Genomic DNA, 16,934 nt, shown 5'->3' with positions numbered 1-16,934 from the left:
TTGTGTCTTGTATTTGACTGTATTTCACTTTCACAAAAATCTAAAATATGTAAAAAATAAAAAAAATAAAACAATAAAAGGAAAATGACCACTACTTCACAACAGAGGGGAGAGGACAGAGAATCATCGAAACACAAGGAGTAACTTTTTTTCTGTATTACAGATAAACTATTATGAAAGACTACAAAATTACATAATTTCCTGTCGTGACGTGTGGCTCTAAATGGAGCATCTACAAGCCCTTGTGTGAACACTCATAACCACGGACAGCACGCAGAACCTTCTGAGTCATACTCAGATAATTACACGGCTTCTTCCAGCATGCAGAGGATGCACAAGTCTCAAACTGGGCTCACATGATTTATCGTCTAAATGTCCTACTGTCACACACACTGTAAAAGCATGTGTTCATTTGACTCTGAGTGTACATTCTCAGAGTAACAAATGGATCAAATTTGAACACTGTGCATATCATTGCTTTGTGAGATTAACCCAGGATATAGGCTATTACCAAATATACTTATGAAGACCTGAGACCGATTCTAAATTATGTCTTCTTTTTTCTCTGAATACATTTTCTTTCTCTCAGTGGTCCTCAAAGTTTTTCATGTCACGGATCCCCAAAAGTAGATGTAGGGCTGCCGACCCCCATCTCAAAATAGCTTGTTCCACAGTTCCAGGGACCCGCAGAAGGAAAGGCTTGACTTAAAAAAAAGGTTTTAATGGTTTAAAAAAAAAACACAGAAAAACAAGACAACTCAACCTATTCCATAAGGATGCCTGTTTTAGTCAAATGACAGAGATTCACTTATACTGTCCCTGATCCTGACCCTCTCTCTTCTGTAATTAATCTTAATCTGATAGCAGTAAGATTGAACATGGTGGATTAGAACACACACACACACACATTACTATACCATCACATTCTACTATACTTGTGGGGACATTGACCTTCACAACTAAGTATAGTAATATGCATGCACACACGCACGCAACCGCACAGGCGCACACACACACACACACACACACACTTCTCAGACTGCTGAAGGCATGGTGGGGGGAGGAGATGACAGATGTTGCGTTCTACTGGATGACTGACTGAGAGGAAAAGACATCCTTGCTCAGCACTGAGAGTGAGCCTGAACCTCACCCTGGTTCAACCCTCGGCCTAACCTCACACAGCATACTCCCATCCTGCCCAAGAAGCCAGCCAGCATACATAGCTCCGTGTCATCTGTTTCACCAGCCTCACCACTGCTGACATTTTACCTTACTGGAGTGCTACACAGAGGCCGAAATCACATATTCTCAATGAGACTAAACCATTTTAGAAATGATTGTGAGAAAGATTGCAGGCAGCAGCGTGAATTCACCTTTAGCAAAGCCCCACCCTCTACCACTTAGACACTCCCACTTGGACACTTTCCAGCCGGGCTCATTCATTCCAATGTAAATATCATGGATTTTACACATTAAATACTGGTTCATTTTTGGAACCAGACCTTCTAAATCTCTTCCAAATCTGTCAACAAGGCCTGCCATATGCACTGGAAAAATATGTGTGTGACATTTCTTTTTTAAAACAATGTTTTATCATATAGGAAAACTATTGGTGGAGAGGTTTGTCTAACCCATGCTTAGCTGTGATTGGACCATATCAGTTTAGGAAGCAGGCTGATTCTGATTCTGTTTCTGTTTTCTGGTGTATGTGTTTTTGTATTATATAATTTTGTACCGTGTGTTTGTAAAATCATTGCTGTAAATGTTCTTTGTTTGTATACAGGGTGCCATTGAAAAAGAGACCGTGGTCTCAATTGGATTCCCCTGAAATAAAGGTTTCAATCAATCAATGGTTAAGGGAGAGCACTTCAAAATTCACTATAAAGGTTAGTAATCCCGTCACTCCTGCTGTTATTTAGGCTCCGGGAACCTATCTGCATCGAGGGGGTGGACCTACTCTTGCAGATAGCCTGCGGAAAACCCAATCCCATTTCCTTCTTTGGCCTGGCGCCTACTCCACTGTGTCCCGCGTTCTGCGTGGGGGACTTCCCTTTGCATTTAGGTGTAGATACACTCCTTCCCTCCCCAGTCCTCCTGACTTCCGGATTCAAAGTGTAGGTCTGACGCCCGAAACGTTGCAATAAAATCCAATCTCAAGTGAAGACAGTGTGCGGGATTCTTTTTTCTACTTATAAAACCATAAAATAACATAGCCTACCCTGTAACATGTTCTGTGTCATGCTTGGCATTGGCAGTGAATTTAATATGACCAATATCATTGAATCTGAACGATTTGCAATATTTTGTTACATCCATTACTATGGCTGGTAGATATGACTATTTCAATCTTTTGCATTGATTAAGATCAATGAACAATATATTTTTTATAGTGAAAATAGCAGACCTACAAGTTCACAACGCATCGCATGAGTTTATAGATCTCTATTTTTTGTACACCATGTGCAATGAAGTATAATACAGAATTACAAATTGTGATATTTAAAAAAAACTAAAACTAAAAAAAACTTGCTTCTCGATTATTCAGTTATAAGTCCATTATTGGTTGTAAGTGTTAATGCTAAGCAGAACAAGCCTATCATTCTCCAGCAGAAGGAAGGAACTGAACAAAGCAACCACATGGCTCCAAATTCTACATAAAACATCTTCAAGACCCAGACTGCTGCACAGCTCCTCTTGCTATTAATGGCTGTCAGACAGACACTGTGTGTGCACGTGCGTGCGTGCGTGCATGCGTATAAGAGGGTGAACATGATGAAAAGATTTTGAGACGGCACGAGAGAGAGAGAGAGAGAGAGAGAGAGAGAGAGAGAGAGAGAGAGAGAGAGAGAGAGAGAGAGAGAGAGGAGATCAGGAGGATCAGAGTCAGACCTGGAGAATGGATGTCCTGCTGGAATTCTGCAGACCTGAAGAAAGATCCACAATAGATGAAAACGCCTTCCTAATGAAGTCGTCTTTCACCTCAGTGTGCCGGTTCTCCCATTTTGTAACCGGCGCTTTTACCCACCGGAGCAGCACCAACTGCCTTTACCCGAGCATCACCAACTGTCGATGTGCAGTATAGTTAGCTTTTCTCTGCTGACATTTCGCGCCAGATTCCCAGCTCTCCTGTGTGTAGACAGACAGGTATGGGGGAAACCTCTCAACAACAACAGGGCAGGCCCACGTACGGTAGCTCCTGTTTCAGGTTCAGATAAGAGGATATTATTATTCCTGGCTCACCCGTCGCATCTCGCTCAACTTAAATCCACAACGGAGCCATTGTTCATTTCCTCTCAACACAACATTGGTCTTACAAGTCGGAAAACAAAGCCACGTTATGCGGAGGGAGACCTCCCCCCCAGAATATGAATGTCACTGGAAGTCACCGCACAGGAAGTCCAGAGGGGCTCCGCACAGGGAGGCTGCATGTACAGCACTCCCATTCTTTAAGCTAAGGGGAAGGTATGGAACACAGATGGGTACACTGGAGGAACTCCATCACTTATTTGTGCCTAGAGCACTGGTTCTCACTTCTCACCCCAGGGGTCCTTGAGGGACCTGACCTGATTAAGGGTTCCATTTTGTACACTCTCAAGAGTTATATTAACACAGATGATTTTACAGTATAGATTCAGGTCCCAGAGATAAGCTTATAAAATTAGGGTTGTGGCGTAAATTATGCATATCAAACTGTGGGCCCTTGAAATTAAATGGGTTAAGAATCAGTGCCATAAGAGAACCTGGATGGACCTATGAATATGATATTACAGTAGAATAGAAACAATAGTTAGACAGTAGATAGATAGTTGTGTGACAGGGGACAAGATGCCTACCATGAATGCCTTGCTGGCCTACTGTTTAGTGCACACTAGGCTCGCATCTTTAAACACGCCGGACGGTGACTGGTTCGGCTTGAACTAAGCTGAAGGCCACTGCAGCCAGTCTGACCCTGCCCTGCCTCTCAGACCCTTGTCCAGACAATGACGTGAAATGTCAAAGCCCTGTGCAATCAACGTATGTCCTGCTGTGACTCCTGCAGGTGTGCCACTGTGTGGACAATGGCCAATTGTTAACCCATGTCACAGCACTTCCTCTCGGGCTTGTGCTAAGTGGTCCTTGGCAGGAAAGAACAAAGCATGACAACAGTGTATAACTTTATCAACTGCCGCTGATGCAATGCAAAAATAGGAAGTCACTGGTGATGCATTGCATATACTGTAGGAAGCAGCATGATATTGCATTAGGCCAATGTATCTCACTGATGGGCAAAGTCTCCCAAAACCACTTCAATTTTTAAAGTAGCAAAACTAGCACATCTACTACAAGCTCTGTTGTCATTTTTTAATTTAATATTTTATGCAATTTTGTTAACTTTCGAAAAACCCCAAATGATGGATATCAGGATTAAAGTAGCCTCGATACCCAGGCTTTAATTTCCGTCGGATTAAAGTGGTTCAGAAAGATCCCACATCTTTTTTTCCGCCTGTGCTCGTCTCTCTCGTCTTGCCTTGTCTCTCTTGTATGGCAGACGGTATAGTCTGGGTTTATTTGTGGAAAATGCCAGCGACAGGGAGACAGTGTGACCCTAGGGTGCTTTCACCCAGAACACAGCCTGGAGGCTGGAGGAAAGCGTCGGGGCTCAGAATAGCTCACTATCCCCAAGGGGCAGGCTCTTGTGCTGCCCGCTCTGCTCTGTACTGCCACTGTCACTTTGCCTTAGCAAAGCAGACCATAGTGACTCACAGCACCACACACAGCATCCCGATCTCCAAACCTGCTCCATCTTAAAAATAGGAAACAACTAGATGGAGTGGAGTCTGAGGAGGAGGCTTCCCCCCCTCTGACCCCCCCCAGCATGAGAATCCAGCAGCAGACAGCCAGCGTCTCTCTCTGGTCCAAGCCCTCGTCTCTCCACTACCTAGGGCGGGAAAGATAGCTAAATATAACAATGATGACAGCACAATGCTTGAGACGCTGGAGCTGTACACCAGAGAGAGAGACACAGAGAGAGGGAGAGAGAGAGGCCTCTTTTCCCAGAGTGGCAGCACGTTTCGGAGGGGTGGTGGGAGGGAAGGCAAGAATGTGACGGGAAAAGTATTCGTAAACACGGAACCACAGGACCCCACGGAGAAAGCCATGTTCTCATAAGTGGATGCTCTCCCCGATGAGGACAGAGAGAGACAGAAATAAAACCATCTATTAATAAAGCCACAGGGAAAAATCTCATACAGAGTTTGAAGAAGTTGGTGGTATTCCTTTGATTTACAAGAGTCTTCTGTGAGCCCTCATCGGAATGCCAGACTTACTGTAATCGCTCTTAATCGCCTATTGCCTAGTATGGGAATACAATACTTGGGGTCAGAGTAGGGCTGGGCAAATGGGCAATTAAACGAAAATATATCAAAACCGATATTGAGAACCAATAACTTAATCCTGCTCATGTAGATTAATCAAATAATCAAAAAGCAGGGTTTTTTGTGTAAAATGTATTTTATTTCTTATATATCAACAACTCGACTTAAACCTGTATTATACTTCATTGTACAATGCCAATGGTGGTTTAAAAAATAGCAAAAATAGCCGTCTACATACAACTATTAATTAAGCTCACTACACTTTTTTTTTTAAATAATCATTCATCGTAATCGAGCCAAAGGTTTGAAATAATCGTGCATATTCATTTGAAGTCATAATCACCAAGCCCTATGACATAGCACCGTTTGAAAGCTAACGTTTGAAAGCTAACGTTTGAAAGCTAACGTCAAAGTGACGGCAGAGGCGAATATGGCAACCTCACACCGACTGTTCTGTTGAGCGTTCATATTCATAGTACAATTTGATCTTATCAAGAATGTCTGGAGTGGATAGTGATGGATACCAACATTCCATTCCTGGGACAACTCTCAGGTTAAACCACGTAAACCCCATGTACAGTATTTAGTTGACCGGGACACACTACCTGGTCAACTTTTCCCTTTACCAAATATCTTCGCTGAAAATAGGGATTTATTATTGATCGATTAACTCGACAACTTATCGATTATGTTTTTGTTTGATTAACTGTTGTACCCAAGTGGTTAAACATACTCAATACTTCTCTGACCAGTGTTGAGCAGGCTGTGGATGATCATCCAAGCTACAACAACTGAAGAGAGATGCTGGTTCTTGGTCAAATAAGACATTCTACAATGAGCTTGTAGATCTGTGAGCTTGACAGCTTGTACATATTTTCGACAAATGTTCGTCCCAGCATAGGGACGCACAGCTTCATGTAGTTATCTTGTGCCCGCCCCCACCAAACAAAATAACCTCCAATATAACAAGACAGCTGTTTGTATACCACGTTTGTAAATCCCCTCATCATGCCACACACTCCGTACAGCGCTGGTTTCTTACATGGCAGAAACAGGCTTGAATAATTCAACAAGGAGAATGAGGCACACAACACATGTTCCCCACAGGGCCAGAAGGCCCAGGACCAGCAGCAGCTATTATAGACAGCTGGACTCAAGCTACAGGCTCAGAGTCTGATAAGGCAGACACGCTGGTTATTCTTTTGGCTGTCCCTTTAGAATCATGTTTGTTGCAAACTGCATTAACAGTGGGCTCACAAAACCTGGAGGGTTGTGCCCGATTCATACTTAGCCGCACGATGGTGTTGCATGCTGAAGATAGCCGACCTACAAGCTTGTGTGTTGCATCCGCAAAGCTTTGTGAGCCTTGTAAGTCGGCTATTTGCTGCACATACATTTCTCTTTAGTCTAACATTGATGGAGGATTGCAGTTGGGAGGGTTGGTGTGTGTGTGTGTGTGTGTGTGTGTGTGTGTGTGTGTGTGTGTGTGTGTGTGTGTGTGTGTGTGTGTCACAGAGACGTAGGACTGCCGAGACGGCCGTGGTTGGAGGGAAATTCCGAGGCTAGCCTAATTTAGTCTCATGTCATTGTTGACTGTAACAAAACAACAAGAACAACACTATTAGGCTATCATGCTGCTGACCGATCTGCCCTTTCCTCAGGCAGGAGTTTCAGCCTGAGAGACTATTTATTCACAGTATTAAGTCTGACCTGCATTTCACTGAAAGGGGAAGGGAGGGGGGTGCACAGGCTTGACTAATCACATCTGAAATGAAATGAAATGAAATGAAATGAAATGAAATGAAATCTATATTTACCCAGGGTATCTGGGCTAAGCTCAAGAACTTGTTTCCAGCCAGGCCCTGCTCATAGAACACATTTCATCGTAGTGGTTGATGCCTTGTTCAAGGGCATTTCAGCGGTGGTAATTTTAACGTGTCGGACGGCTGATTCGAACTGGGAACCTTCCGGTATCTAGACCGCGCCGCTATCCGTTCGGCCACCGCTGCCAGAATCTATCTATTCTACGCACAACTAGAGCCCAACCGATGCCTGATTTTTGTGTCTGATGCGGAGCCCATTTTTTGGGGCTTTTTGCCTTTATTGATAGATATATACTAGGTTGACAGGAAATGGGGAGAGAGATGTGGGGGTAGACATGCAGCAAAGGTCATCCGGATCGACCAAGCTGGATCACCTGAACCTGATCCAGCCCAGGTGCGCGGACATGCTGAGCCCAATTTAGAATAGTCCGAGACCGATATTTTGTGAATTAATGCACGACATTGTGTTGTGAGCTTGTAGATCCGCTGATTATTGTGACCACAGGTTAACTATGAAATTGTGCATTTCCCGTTGGAATCCCATTTTGGTTGGTTGGTCACGCCCCATATATGCCTCGAGTCGTGACATCACGTGATGTCATCAATATTAAGCCCATATATGGAGATCCCTGATGTCATCGATATTGGCCAGCAACTCTACATCTCACCTCAAACCTCAAACCCTTAGATCTCCATATATGGAGCTGACCTGTTCTGAGCTGACATTCCATTATGTTGATCCTTCCCCATCCCTCCTTCCTCTTCGATGATTAGTACACCCGCGCCCGGCAGCCGGTGAAAACTAGAGTACAGCATGGGTCCATTTGGTTTTATTTTATGCTCTCAAGAGTTAAAGATCTATAAGGGTCCATTTGGTTACCAACTCTCTATCATTTAGCTGGGGACCACCTGGAACCGCCTCAAGGACCACTGGTGGTCCAAGGACCACTGGTTGAAAACCACTGCTCTAAATGGTTGGCAAAAGACTTGTCTATCTGGTGCTCATTGTGACACCCTGCTATGGGACTTTCACAACCATCATAAGGCAGCCTTTGAAGCAGACAAAAGGGCCATTTATGCCTCTCCAGTTAGATAATATTATCAGACTCAGAGTGCAGAATATCTTTGGCTTTAGTTAAAGGATGCTACTGACTGAATAGAATTGTGAAGAGACAACAAAATATTATTAGCATGAAACAGCTTTTATTGATAATTGATAAAGCTCCCAGACATTTCAAACAGCTTTGTTTCCAATCTGTGGAAAAGGCCAATGTTGTGTATAGTTCTGCTTTAATATTCAACGTATCCTTCACAACCACTATTTGTTTGGATGGATCATGCCTCTATAGAGCGTTGCAGTCCCGCCCCCTTTCATGACGACAAGAGACCCGGAAAATAATTCCCCGTTCATTTTCCTCATAGACTTTTCAAAAAGTATTTATTTAAAGACGTTTACGCTGCGGCCAACTCAAGTTGTGACAAATCATGACAATAAACACAATGTTTTGGGCAGATCAAATAATTATTTGATCAGCCCAAAACATTGTGTTTATTGTCATGATTTGTCACAACTCGAGTTGGCTTTGTCTGCAGCGTAAACGTCCTTAAATAAATACTTTTTGAAAAGTCTGAGGAAAATGAACAGGGAATTATTTTCCGGGTCTCTCGAGGGGGTGGGACTGCGACGCTCTATAGGCTACCTCTCAGCCAGGAAACATCAATGGACAGTCTCAACACAAGAGGGTGGAGGTCTGTGCCCAGCCCCCGCCTGCCCGGTCGTGCACATTAACCACTTTTAATCTGGTGGTGTGGTGTCCCTATTTTGGACATGTCATTATAGGCACACGTTTTTTTTTAATCAATTTTCTAAGAAATAGCATTACCAACATAGCAGATCAACAAACTCACATCAAGGTAGGGCTTTTAAGTGGTTATGCCTGTCTGATTTACACTGCGTCACGTGCAGAGATTCCAAGAATAGCCGACTGTGGGGTTGTAGACCTGCAATTTTAGACGTGTGACTCCAGTCATAAATTAACCTATTTAGTAGGGATGCACGATTAATCGGTAGCATAATCGGAATTGGCCATAAAAAAGCCATATCGGTATCGGAATGGTCTCAAAATAATTTTTAAATCTATATTTAATTTGTGTACTCTCATTCAGTTGTGAAAACAGACACTTGGAAAAGTATGATGCTATTTATTGATTGATTGAATACTTTATTAACAGGCTTTGGCCAAGCCCCTATAGGGCCTAGACTTGTTTCCATTGTGGTCCTCTGTATAATATCGGAATCGGTCAGAATCGGTATCGGCAGATATGACCCTGCAAATAATCGGAGATCGGTCATAATTTCATAACCGTGCACCCCCACTATTTAGACCTGAGGTGGATTCTACAAATGCCTTCTAATGGAAAACGGGATGTTTCTGTGTCAGTGGTTCTCAAACAATTTCATGTCAAGGACCCCAAAATTATATGTATTTGGCCTCCGACCCCAATCTGAAAATATGTTGTTCCAGGGACCATCTCACGATTTTTCAAAAATATGAGCTTGTAGATCTGGTATTTTTAAATAGCTAAAGCATAACATAATGCTTAAAACACAAAAAAGGGTTCCCGCCCAAAATGGGTTAAACATTGCTCCAAGAACGACCCCGCCCCCTTTTCATGATACGACTTGGTCTCATGTCCTCCTGGCATTACTGAGGCATTAAGCTCATTGTTTGAGCAGATCTATCTAAGCTCTGTGAGCTTTCCCACATAACAGAGGTCTGAAGGTCTACAGGAAGATTAGGGCTTTTGCTGGACTGATTCTGTGAAAACATTAGGGGACCTTACTGTAGGCCTACATGCTGAATGATGAGAAAGGGACATGGGAAACGTACTGTATGGCAACAAGCGGAGGTGACATCCTTCTACCCTTTAAACGCATTTAACTGGCTTCCCCGATTTTGGGCATTATAGGCCAAAGTGATTTAATCCATCCCTCCCTCCCTCCCTCCCTCCCTCCCTGCCTTCATCCGGTCACGGAGGTAACAGTTTCAACAGAGAATCGACAGACTTCCATTTCCCAGGCCACATTAGCTACTTAGACAGTCGCCATTTCAGAAAGGGCTGATCTACAAGCTAGCAATGGCACGAACTTGTAGATCTAGATTTCCATTATATAGAGCACCGATGTCCTGACGTCACTCGCTCATCCCCTGGTTCTGCCTGGTTCACGGAAGTAATTTATGTATGGAGAATAACATGGGCTCATCTTAAAATCGTTTCATATAAGCGCTGTGGTCCAAAAATAAACAAGCTGTATCGGCGTTGTCAGGGAGGTGTCTCTATATCGTTTGCGACAGTCACTCATATATGATACAGTCCGTTTCTAGCGAAAATGTAACAAATTCAGTAGCATAACAAATTCAGTAGGAGTAACAATAGCGTTTTCTCTCAGTCAGTTGATTCTTCATATCCATATGAGTGAAGTGGCCGGGGTGACATGTTTATTTTTCAAACACAGTACTTATATGAGGCGATCTAAAATCCCCTATGGGGATTAAAAAGTATTAAAAAGTACATGAACCCGTTAGAGATGTTCCGATCAGGTTCTTTGGGACCGATACCGATCACCGATTGTTTTTCTCATGATCGGCCGATACTGATCTTGTGTAATGTTGCAAATTTTAATATTTCAAAAATGATTATATGTCAAAACCTGCGTCAAAACTGGTCCTGTGTGTGGGGAGGAAGGGGAGAATGTTTAGGCCTGTCACAAAGATGATAAATGATATTATACTCTATATCTGATTGACATTTATACCACTTAAATGGTGTAAAAGATCAGTTTCTCCAGATAGGATAAATTGCCGATCACATATAGGGTAAATGCTGATTACCGATCAGAGTGAATATCGGCCGATATGGCCGATCACCGATCGTTTGGCCGATTATCGGAGCATCTCTAGAACCCGTGGATTTGCGCCCTCTACAGATATTGACGTCAGACTTCGGCGCTCTATTACATTGGGTGCATGATAAGTAAATTCTCTACTACATACTACTCTCATGGCATTGCCATGAGAGTAGTATGATCTTCTACCAGCATTAGCCGTAAAAAGGATTCTACTTCTAGCTGAGAGTGCCTTAGGACAAGGCACTGAGAAAAAAAGCCATAAGACAATGTGGGGAGAGAGAAATGATGCAGAGGAGAGAAAGAGAGAGAGGATAACATATTGCTTACAGTCACATTTCTGATGTACCCGGTGCAGCCATGTCACAATGTATACCAAAAATCACACCTGTATATTAAAGTCTAACTCATGTTGATTAGGGTGATGTAATGGTTTTGTAAAACAAACGGTGCCAACACAAACATTAAATGCCATTAACAATAAAGAGACAATATGACGTAATGAGTTACAAAAGTAAGTTTTCCCTTCATTGTCAATGGCGTTTATTAAACAAACATTGAACTAAAGACAAACATAGCGGCCCTCAAAAATAGCTGACGTGACGGCATGTGAAATGTTTTTGTAAATGTATTATCATTTATTTTGTGTGTGTGAATGTTTTGGAAATGTTCACCTATAATAACATGGCCAAAGGGTAACAGGTACGGTCGCCCCAATTCCATCTCGCCACAGCTTTTTTCCGCCGACCTCACGCCGACCGCTCGCTGCGGCGGTTCTTGTATTCTTTATTTTGTTTTACTGAGAATAAGGTTAGAAATACCTTTAGGGTTAGACCTAGTTTTACTGGGGTTAAGTTTAGGTATAGGGTTAGGTTTAGGCATAGTTTTACTGAGGTTATAGTTAGGGATATTAAGCATAATTTACTTAGGTTACTTTAGGAATACCAGGCCGCGCTGTTCCGCCCGGCTGTACGCCCGGGGCGAGTTGGTAAAGGGGCGAGTTTCTTTGTATTCGCCAAAGGCATGCCAGGATCAAAGTAGTTGATGGACCACAATGGAAACAAGTCCACTTGTTTCTGTTCTGCCTAAACGTCTGACTGTACCTCGTGCTGATAACATTTCTGACTAATAAAAGTATTCAATGAATCCAAAAAGTCTACATTTCTCTGAAAAACACAACATGCCAACAAACATGGGCACCGTCCATTCAGAGCATATAAGAACCAGGTGTAGACTGGCTGGTATTGTTCCCCCAACCAAACAATTCTGTCTTTTAACAGAATATTTCCAGTTGAATTTCGAAGAAGTCAATACTTGGCAGGGTAAGATCATAAGATTTTGACAGTTTTAGAAAGTCAAGATGTACAGTAGAGTAGATAGTTAATTGGAACGCATACTAGAAGTAGCTTTCAACAATGATGTGATATGATGGGGACAGTGGGGACTAGTGCAGGGGACGCATTGGTAACCCACTAGCGTTTCCTGCACTAGCCGTCTGATCTCCTTGTATTGTAACGGACGGGAACAGCCCCAATATACTCAATTTAGAAACAGAAAGAAAAAATAATGCAGCGGGCGATACATGAAATGTGAAAATGATAGATACTACTACACACAGTCACACACCCTTTCCTTTCATTTCTGGGGTTTTGTCAAGTCATCTGCCTGCCTGCCCTTGAGAGAAATAAAAGGGGAATCATCAACCCAATGCTCGTTCTTTGAGGCAATAACAGAAGTTCAAACAAGTCTTACTACTGCGGGGTGTCGCTGGTTCTTCTGTCATGCCAACAAGAACCCCCAAAAGTGATATAATCAATGCATCTGGCCGCGGCGGACCCATTTCCATTTGTAAAGATGTTGAGCCAGGCAGGCACCCTCGCCTCATAAAGAGATTTCTCAACGCTTGTCAAGATTTGTTAACATATTTCGAAAAAGCCGACAAAATAGAATGCGCCTAGTCCTAATTTGTCTGAAAACCCCCTGGAACACACTCAATTTCCCCCCTTGGGAGGGTCCCGACCCACGGGACCCCGACCCCAGACCACACCACCAGTGGACAGTGGTGTGTAAACTAAAGGAACGCTCATATCATATAGCTAGCTTACCTTTTGGCGTGACTTAAGTTCCACTCGTGTGCGCGGTGCAAAACAAACCCCACTATTCTCATTCTCTCCTCAGCTGGTTCCGTCCAAGGGAGATGTGTGTGTGTAGGCTACTATCAGACACACACACACTGCGAGTTGAGCCCGGGTTCCACTCAAATGGCTCGTTTAACACCACACACACACACTCCGTGTTGTTGAGTGTGTGGGACATGCAGCTGTTCTGGCAGGACAACCACGCAGCACCGTGGACGGCACGGCACTGACTGACATGACAGCTACGTGAACGCGCACGCTCCAACAGCGGCAGGAGCAGGCGCGTCCTCGCCCTGCGAGGAAAGGTGAACACGATTCTATGTTTCTGTTTCTGTTCCAAATATTCAATACTATGCAAAAACACCATTAGAAATCGTACAGTAATAATGGAATGGCAGTAGGCTATATGGCAGTGCAAATTAGTCAATCACATTTTTAGTGTAGGCCAGAGCCAGGTGTAGCCTGGGATCAGTAGCCTACACCCGTTTGCATAATGTGCAAGTGCAACATTATTTAGATTGTATAAAATCTTCTTTCAGCAACCAAATCAAAGCAAACTGCTGTGCTGAATTTAACTGCATTTCTGCTTCGCCGACCGCCGTTATAGTTTGTCCACAAGAGAGCGCCAGAACTCTGTCGTAGCTAGCTTTGCAATTCTAAATAGTCATATAATACCGCTTGATTCGCCATTATTTTAAATAACAAACATGATAAATGGTTAAATTACGCCTTCGTGATAAAGTTTAGCACACACACTACAGCACTACAATGTATTTGTCGCTGTAAATGGGGTTTTGATTTAACAGCTCTTTCCCATTTCTCATTGGTCAATGGTGAAACGCGTCATCAATTTTAACAGCTCACCCAGGAAACCATTACAATTTAATGGTAATAATGTGTTTGGTTTTTAATTTCTCCGTGCGTTTATAGACATGTGGGCATACGGTACACGTCATAGCATAGGATATAGGATTGTGATTGTTTACTTTGTTTGTGATTTGATTTGTTTTGTGTTCAAACCATGACGCTGCATGGTATTGCCGAGAATGCCTTACGTTTCTCGTAGGGGGCAATGGCATCGCTTCTCGGCCTTTTGGCTAAGATCAAGTGTAGTATCTGTTCTTATCAGTTTAATATCTGATACGTCCCCTACCCGGGGACCATATATTAAATTGATTTTTGGAACTGGGAGATGGAATAGGGGCTTGCTCCGTCCACTCCACGCATCGACCTGGTATTGCAGTATCTCCAGGAACGGTGCACCCCCCCTAATGTGTGAAAAGTCATTAGATTACTGAAATGGATGTTAAGCACTAGCCTCGATACCCAGGCTTTCATCTAAAGCAGAGTCAGCAGACGGGCATAGCCTACCTTATAATGTCAGCAGCAGACTAAATTAACTTCTTGTTTTTACAAACGGCAGAACTCATCTTAAGGACCATATCTTATTCTTAGGATGCTCGACCTGGAAAGCCCCCTATCTATACCAAAATGTATTCCTTAGTCCGATCTCACTATCACTTGAAATAATATCAGAAACAAAACGTGGCTTTGACTAACTGTGGCAACTGATGAGTATTACTTGGTCTTCCAGCGCCCTCCTCTGGACATAATAGGCTAGTTAATGGTAGAATCTCTCAGGGAACCATTTTTGGGGTCCTTGACATGAAAATGGTTGAACACCACTGACATGGAAACAGGTTTTTCAGAAAACTGTAATTTAGAGGACATTTGTAGAATCGTCCTCAGGTCTAAATGGGTTAAATGGAGTTGGAACTAGGAACAAATGTTCATGAGGCAGAGGAACACACCGTGACCCTGCCATTCACGCCACTCTCCACCCTCCATGGGTCCACGCCGCCAATCTACCTGACTCCTTTCATACCCACCCAGAATCCTCTATGCTTTTCGTATCCCTCCTCCACCCCTGTCACCACCTCAGCCGCATCCCCTACCACTCCATTATTTTTTCTCTTTTTCTCTCCCCATCTCTCTTTCTCCTTCTCCCTCCACAGGTACCTGCAGGGGGTGAGTCCTTGTGTGCCGCAAGACGACCACCACACGACCAGGTGGTCCAGGTAGACATATAGAGATCTCCATATATGGGCACAAAAAGGACACAGACTGCTACACTATGACTCAGACATACTTGTATCGGTCATATCAGCAGTGCGACGTAGGTGTGTGGGAGTGCAAGCGGCCCCAAGCTCGGCTCCAGGATGAAGTGACTGAGGCGGCATTTCAAAATGGCGAGGGGGCACATCATTTTTATATAGTAAAACAATATGTACATATACAACTTATATTAAACCGAGGGAGCAGATTTTGCAACTGAGGGGGCCTGGGCGGTGCCAGAGTGGTTGGCTGCTGTTAATTCATAATGTATACATTTTCTTTTCCTAGATTTATACTGAAGTCAAAAGTACAATATTTGTCTTTGAAGTATAGTGGAATCAAAGTCATAATTATCCAAAAATACAAATACCCAATTACAGATACTCATTAATGTACTTATTATGTACATGGTGCCTGCACAAATCGCCATTGTTAGGCCATGGTATGGCAACGGCTTGTGCTGTGTGATGTAAGACCAAAGCTCAATATAAGTTTGTGAATGCCTTTGATGAAATATGTAAAATCAATGAAATACAATGGATTCTCAGACCTCACTATTTGAAAGAAAACACGAAAAGGCAGACCAAGGGTGCCCCAAAGCAGTATTTCATGATGACGAGGAAAGCATCTTAACTCGCAACTCCAATATTAGCAATGGAGATGACACAGATAAACAGATGGTGGATCTTAAGATCATTTGGAACAAGATTAAATATGATCTCAAAATTCCCATCGAAAGCACAGGAGCCCAACTGAAAGAGAGGATCCACTCACTCACCGGACTTACATCAGATATGCAGAAAGTTATGTACAAGGGACTAATTCCAGAAGAGAAGACACTAAGTGAAATAAAAATTACCAATGGTGCAAAGATAATGGTGATAGGATCTACATTAAATGATGTATTAGCAGTGAATACACCTGTGAAAGCTGAAGAAAACAAAAAAGAGCCTTTATGCAGAAAAAGGCAACACAAGAAGGTGTTGGACAAAGGGAAACCAGAAGACATAATGGCAGCAGTTAAAGGAACAAAGGACAACTTACCATCAGCGCCTTTATCCGGAATGTTTAACAAATCCGGTGGAAAAGTTCGACTCACGTTCAAACTGAAACAACATGAGCTGTGGATTGGAAGTAAGGACAAAACAGAAAAGGTTGCGTGGGCCTCCATAGACGGCGTAGTGGCCGAACCCATTGAAGGTCACGAGGAATACTACATGATGGCTTTTCAGACGGGTCGAACAGAAGCTTCATGGTATTGGGTCTACTGGGTGCCTGCACAGTTTGTTGATGCAATCAAAGACACAGTCATGGGAAAATGTAGTAGTAATAAGTACTTCTAATGCTCATGCTGTCTTCTCTATAAATCCAGGATTCATGTGTGTGAGTCTGTGTCCACACTGTGTATCCACAGAGTTGGTGCACCATACCATGACTGTAGATTTGCTTCCTAGTACCCTGATAAAACGGATACAGCACTATACCTGACAACGGCTCTAGAGACATTATTACAGCGCGTCTCTGTAGGGGGCTAGCCGTCTATAAAGCTAGCCTCCTACAGAGACTGCTTGTCTGTGTGTTCAGAGCTACTGTAATC

The 16,934-nt window shown here is 43.2% G+C and overlaps 2 protein-coding genes across 2 annotated transcripts in view; one reads left to right on the top strand and one right to left on the bottom strand.

Moving 5' to 3' along the window:
• Window positions 1-13,501, bottom strand: part of LOC306923097 (uncharacterized protein) — a 47,815-nt gene extending 34,314 nt beyond the window's left edge. Inside the window, exon 1 of the mRNA XM_079501112.1 lies at window positions 13,190-13,501. The gene's annotated coding sequence lies outside the window, so the exon portion shown is untranslated. The remainder of the gene's footprint in view (window positions 1-13,189) is intronic.
• Window positions 13,502-15,873: 2,372 nt separating this feature from the next.
• LOC306923200 (ubiquitin domain-containing protein UBFD1-like) lies at window positions 15,874-16,680 on the top strand (the record flags this gene model as incomplete). Its single annotated transcript, XM_079501227.1, has 1 exon — window positions 15,874-16,680. The coding sequence occupies one exon, from the start codon at window positions 15,874-15,876 to the stop codon at window positions 16,678-16,680; it is 807 nt and encodes a 268-aa protein (XP_079357353.1).
• Window positions 16,681-16,934: the final 254 nt, after the last annotated feature.

Source organism: Electrona antarctica, assembly GCF_951216825.1.
Source record: "Electrona antarctica genome assembly, chromosome: 5".
In the NCBI taxonomy this organism is placed as follows: domain Eukaryota; kingdom Metazoa; phylum Chordata; class Actinopteri; order Myctophiformes; family Myctophidae; genus Electrona; species Electrona antarctica.
Note: the sequence above shows the minus strand (reverse complement) of the source record. Positions and strands in the feature narration are given on the sequence as shown.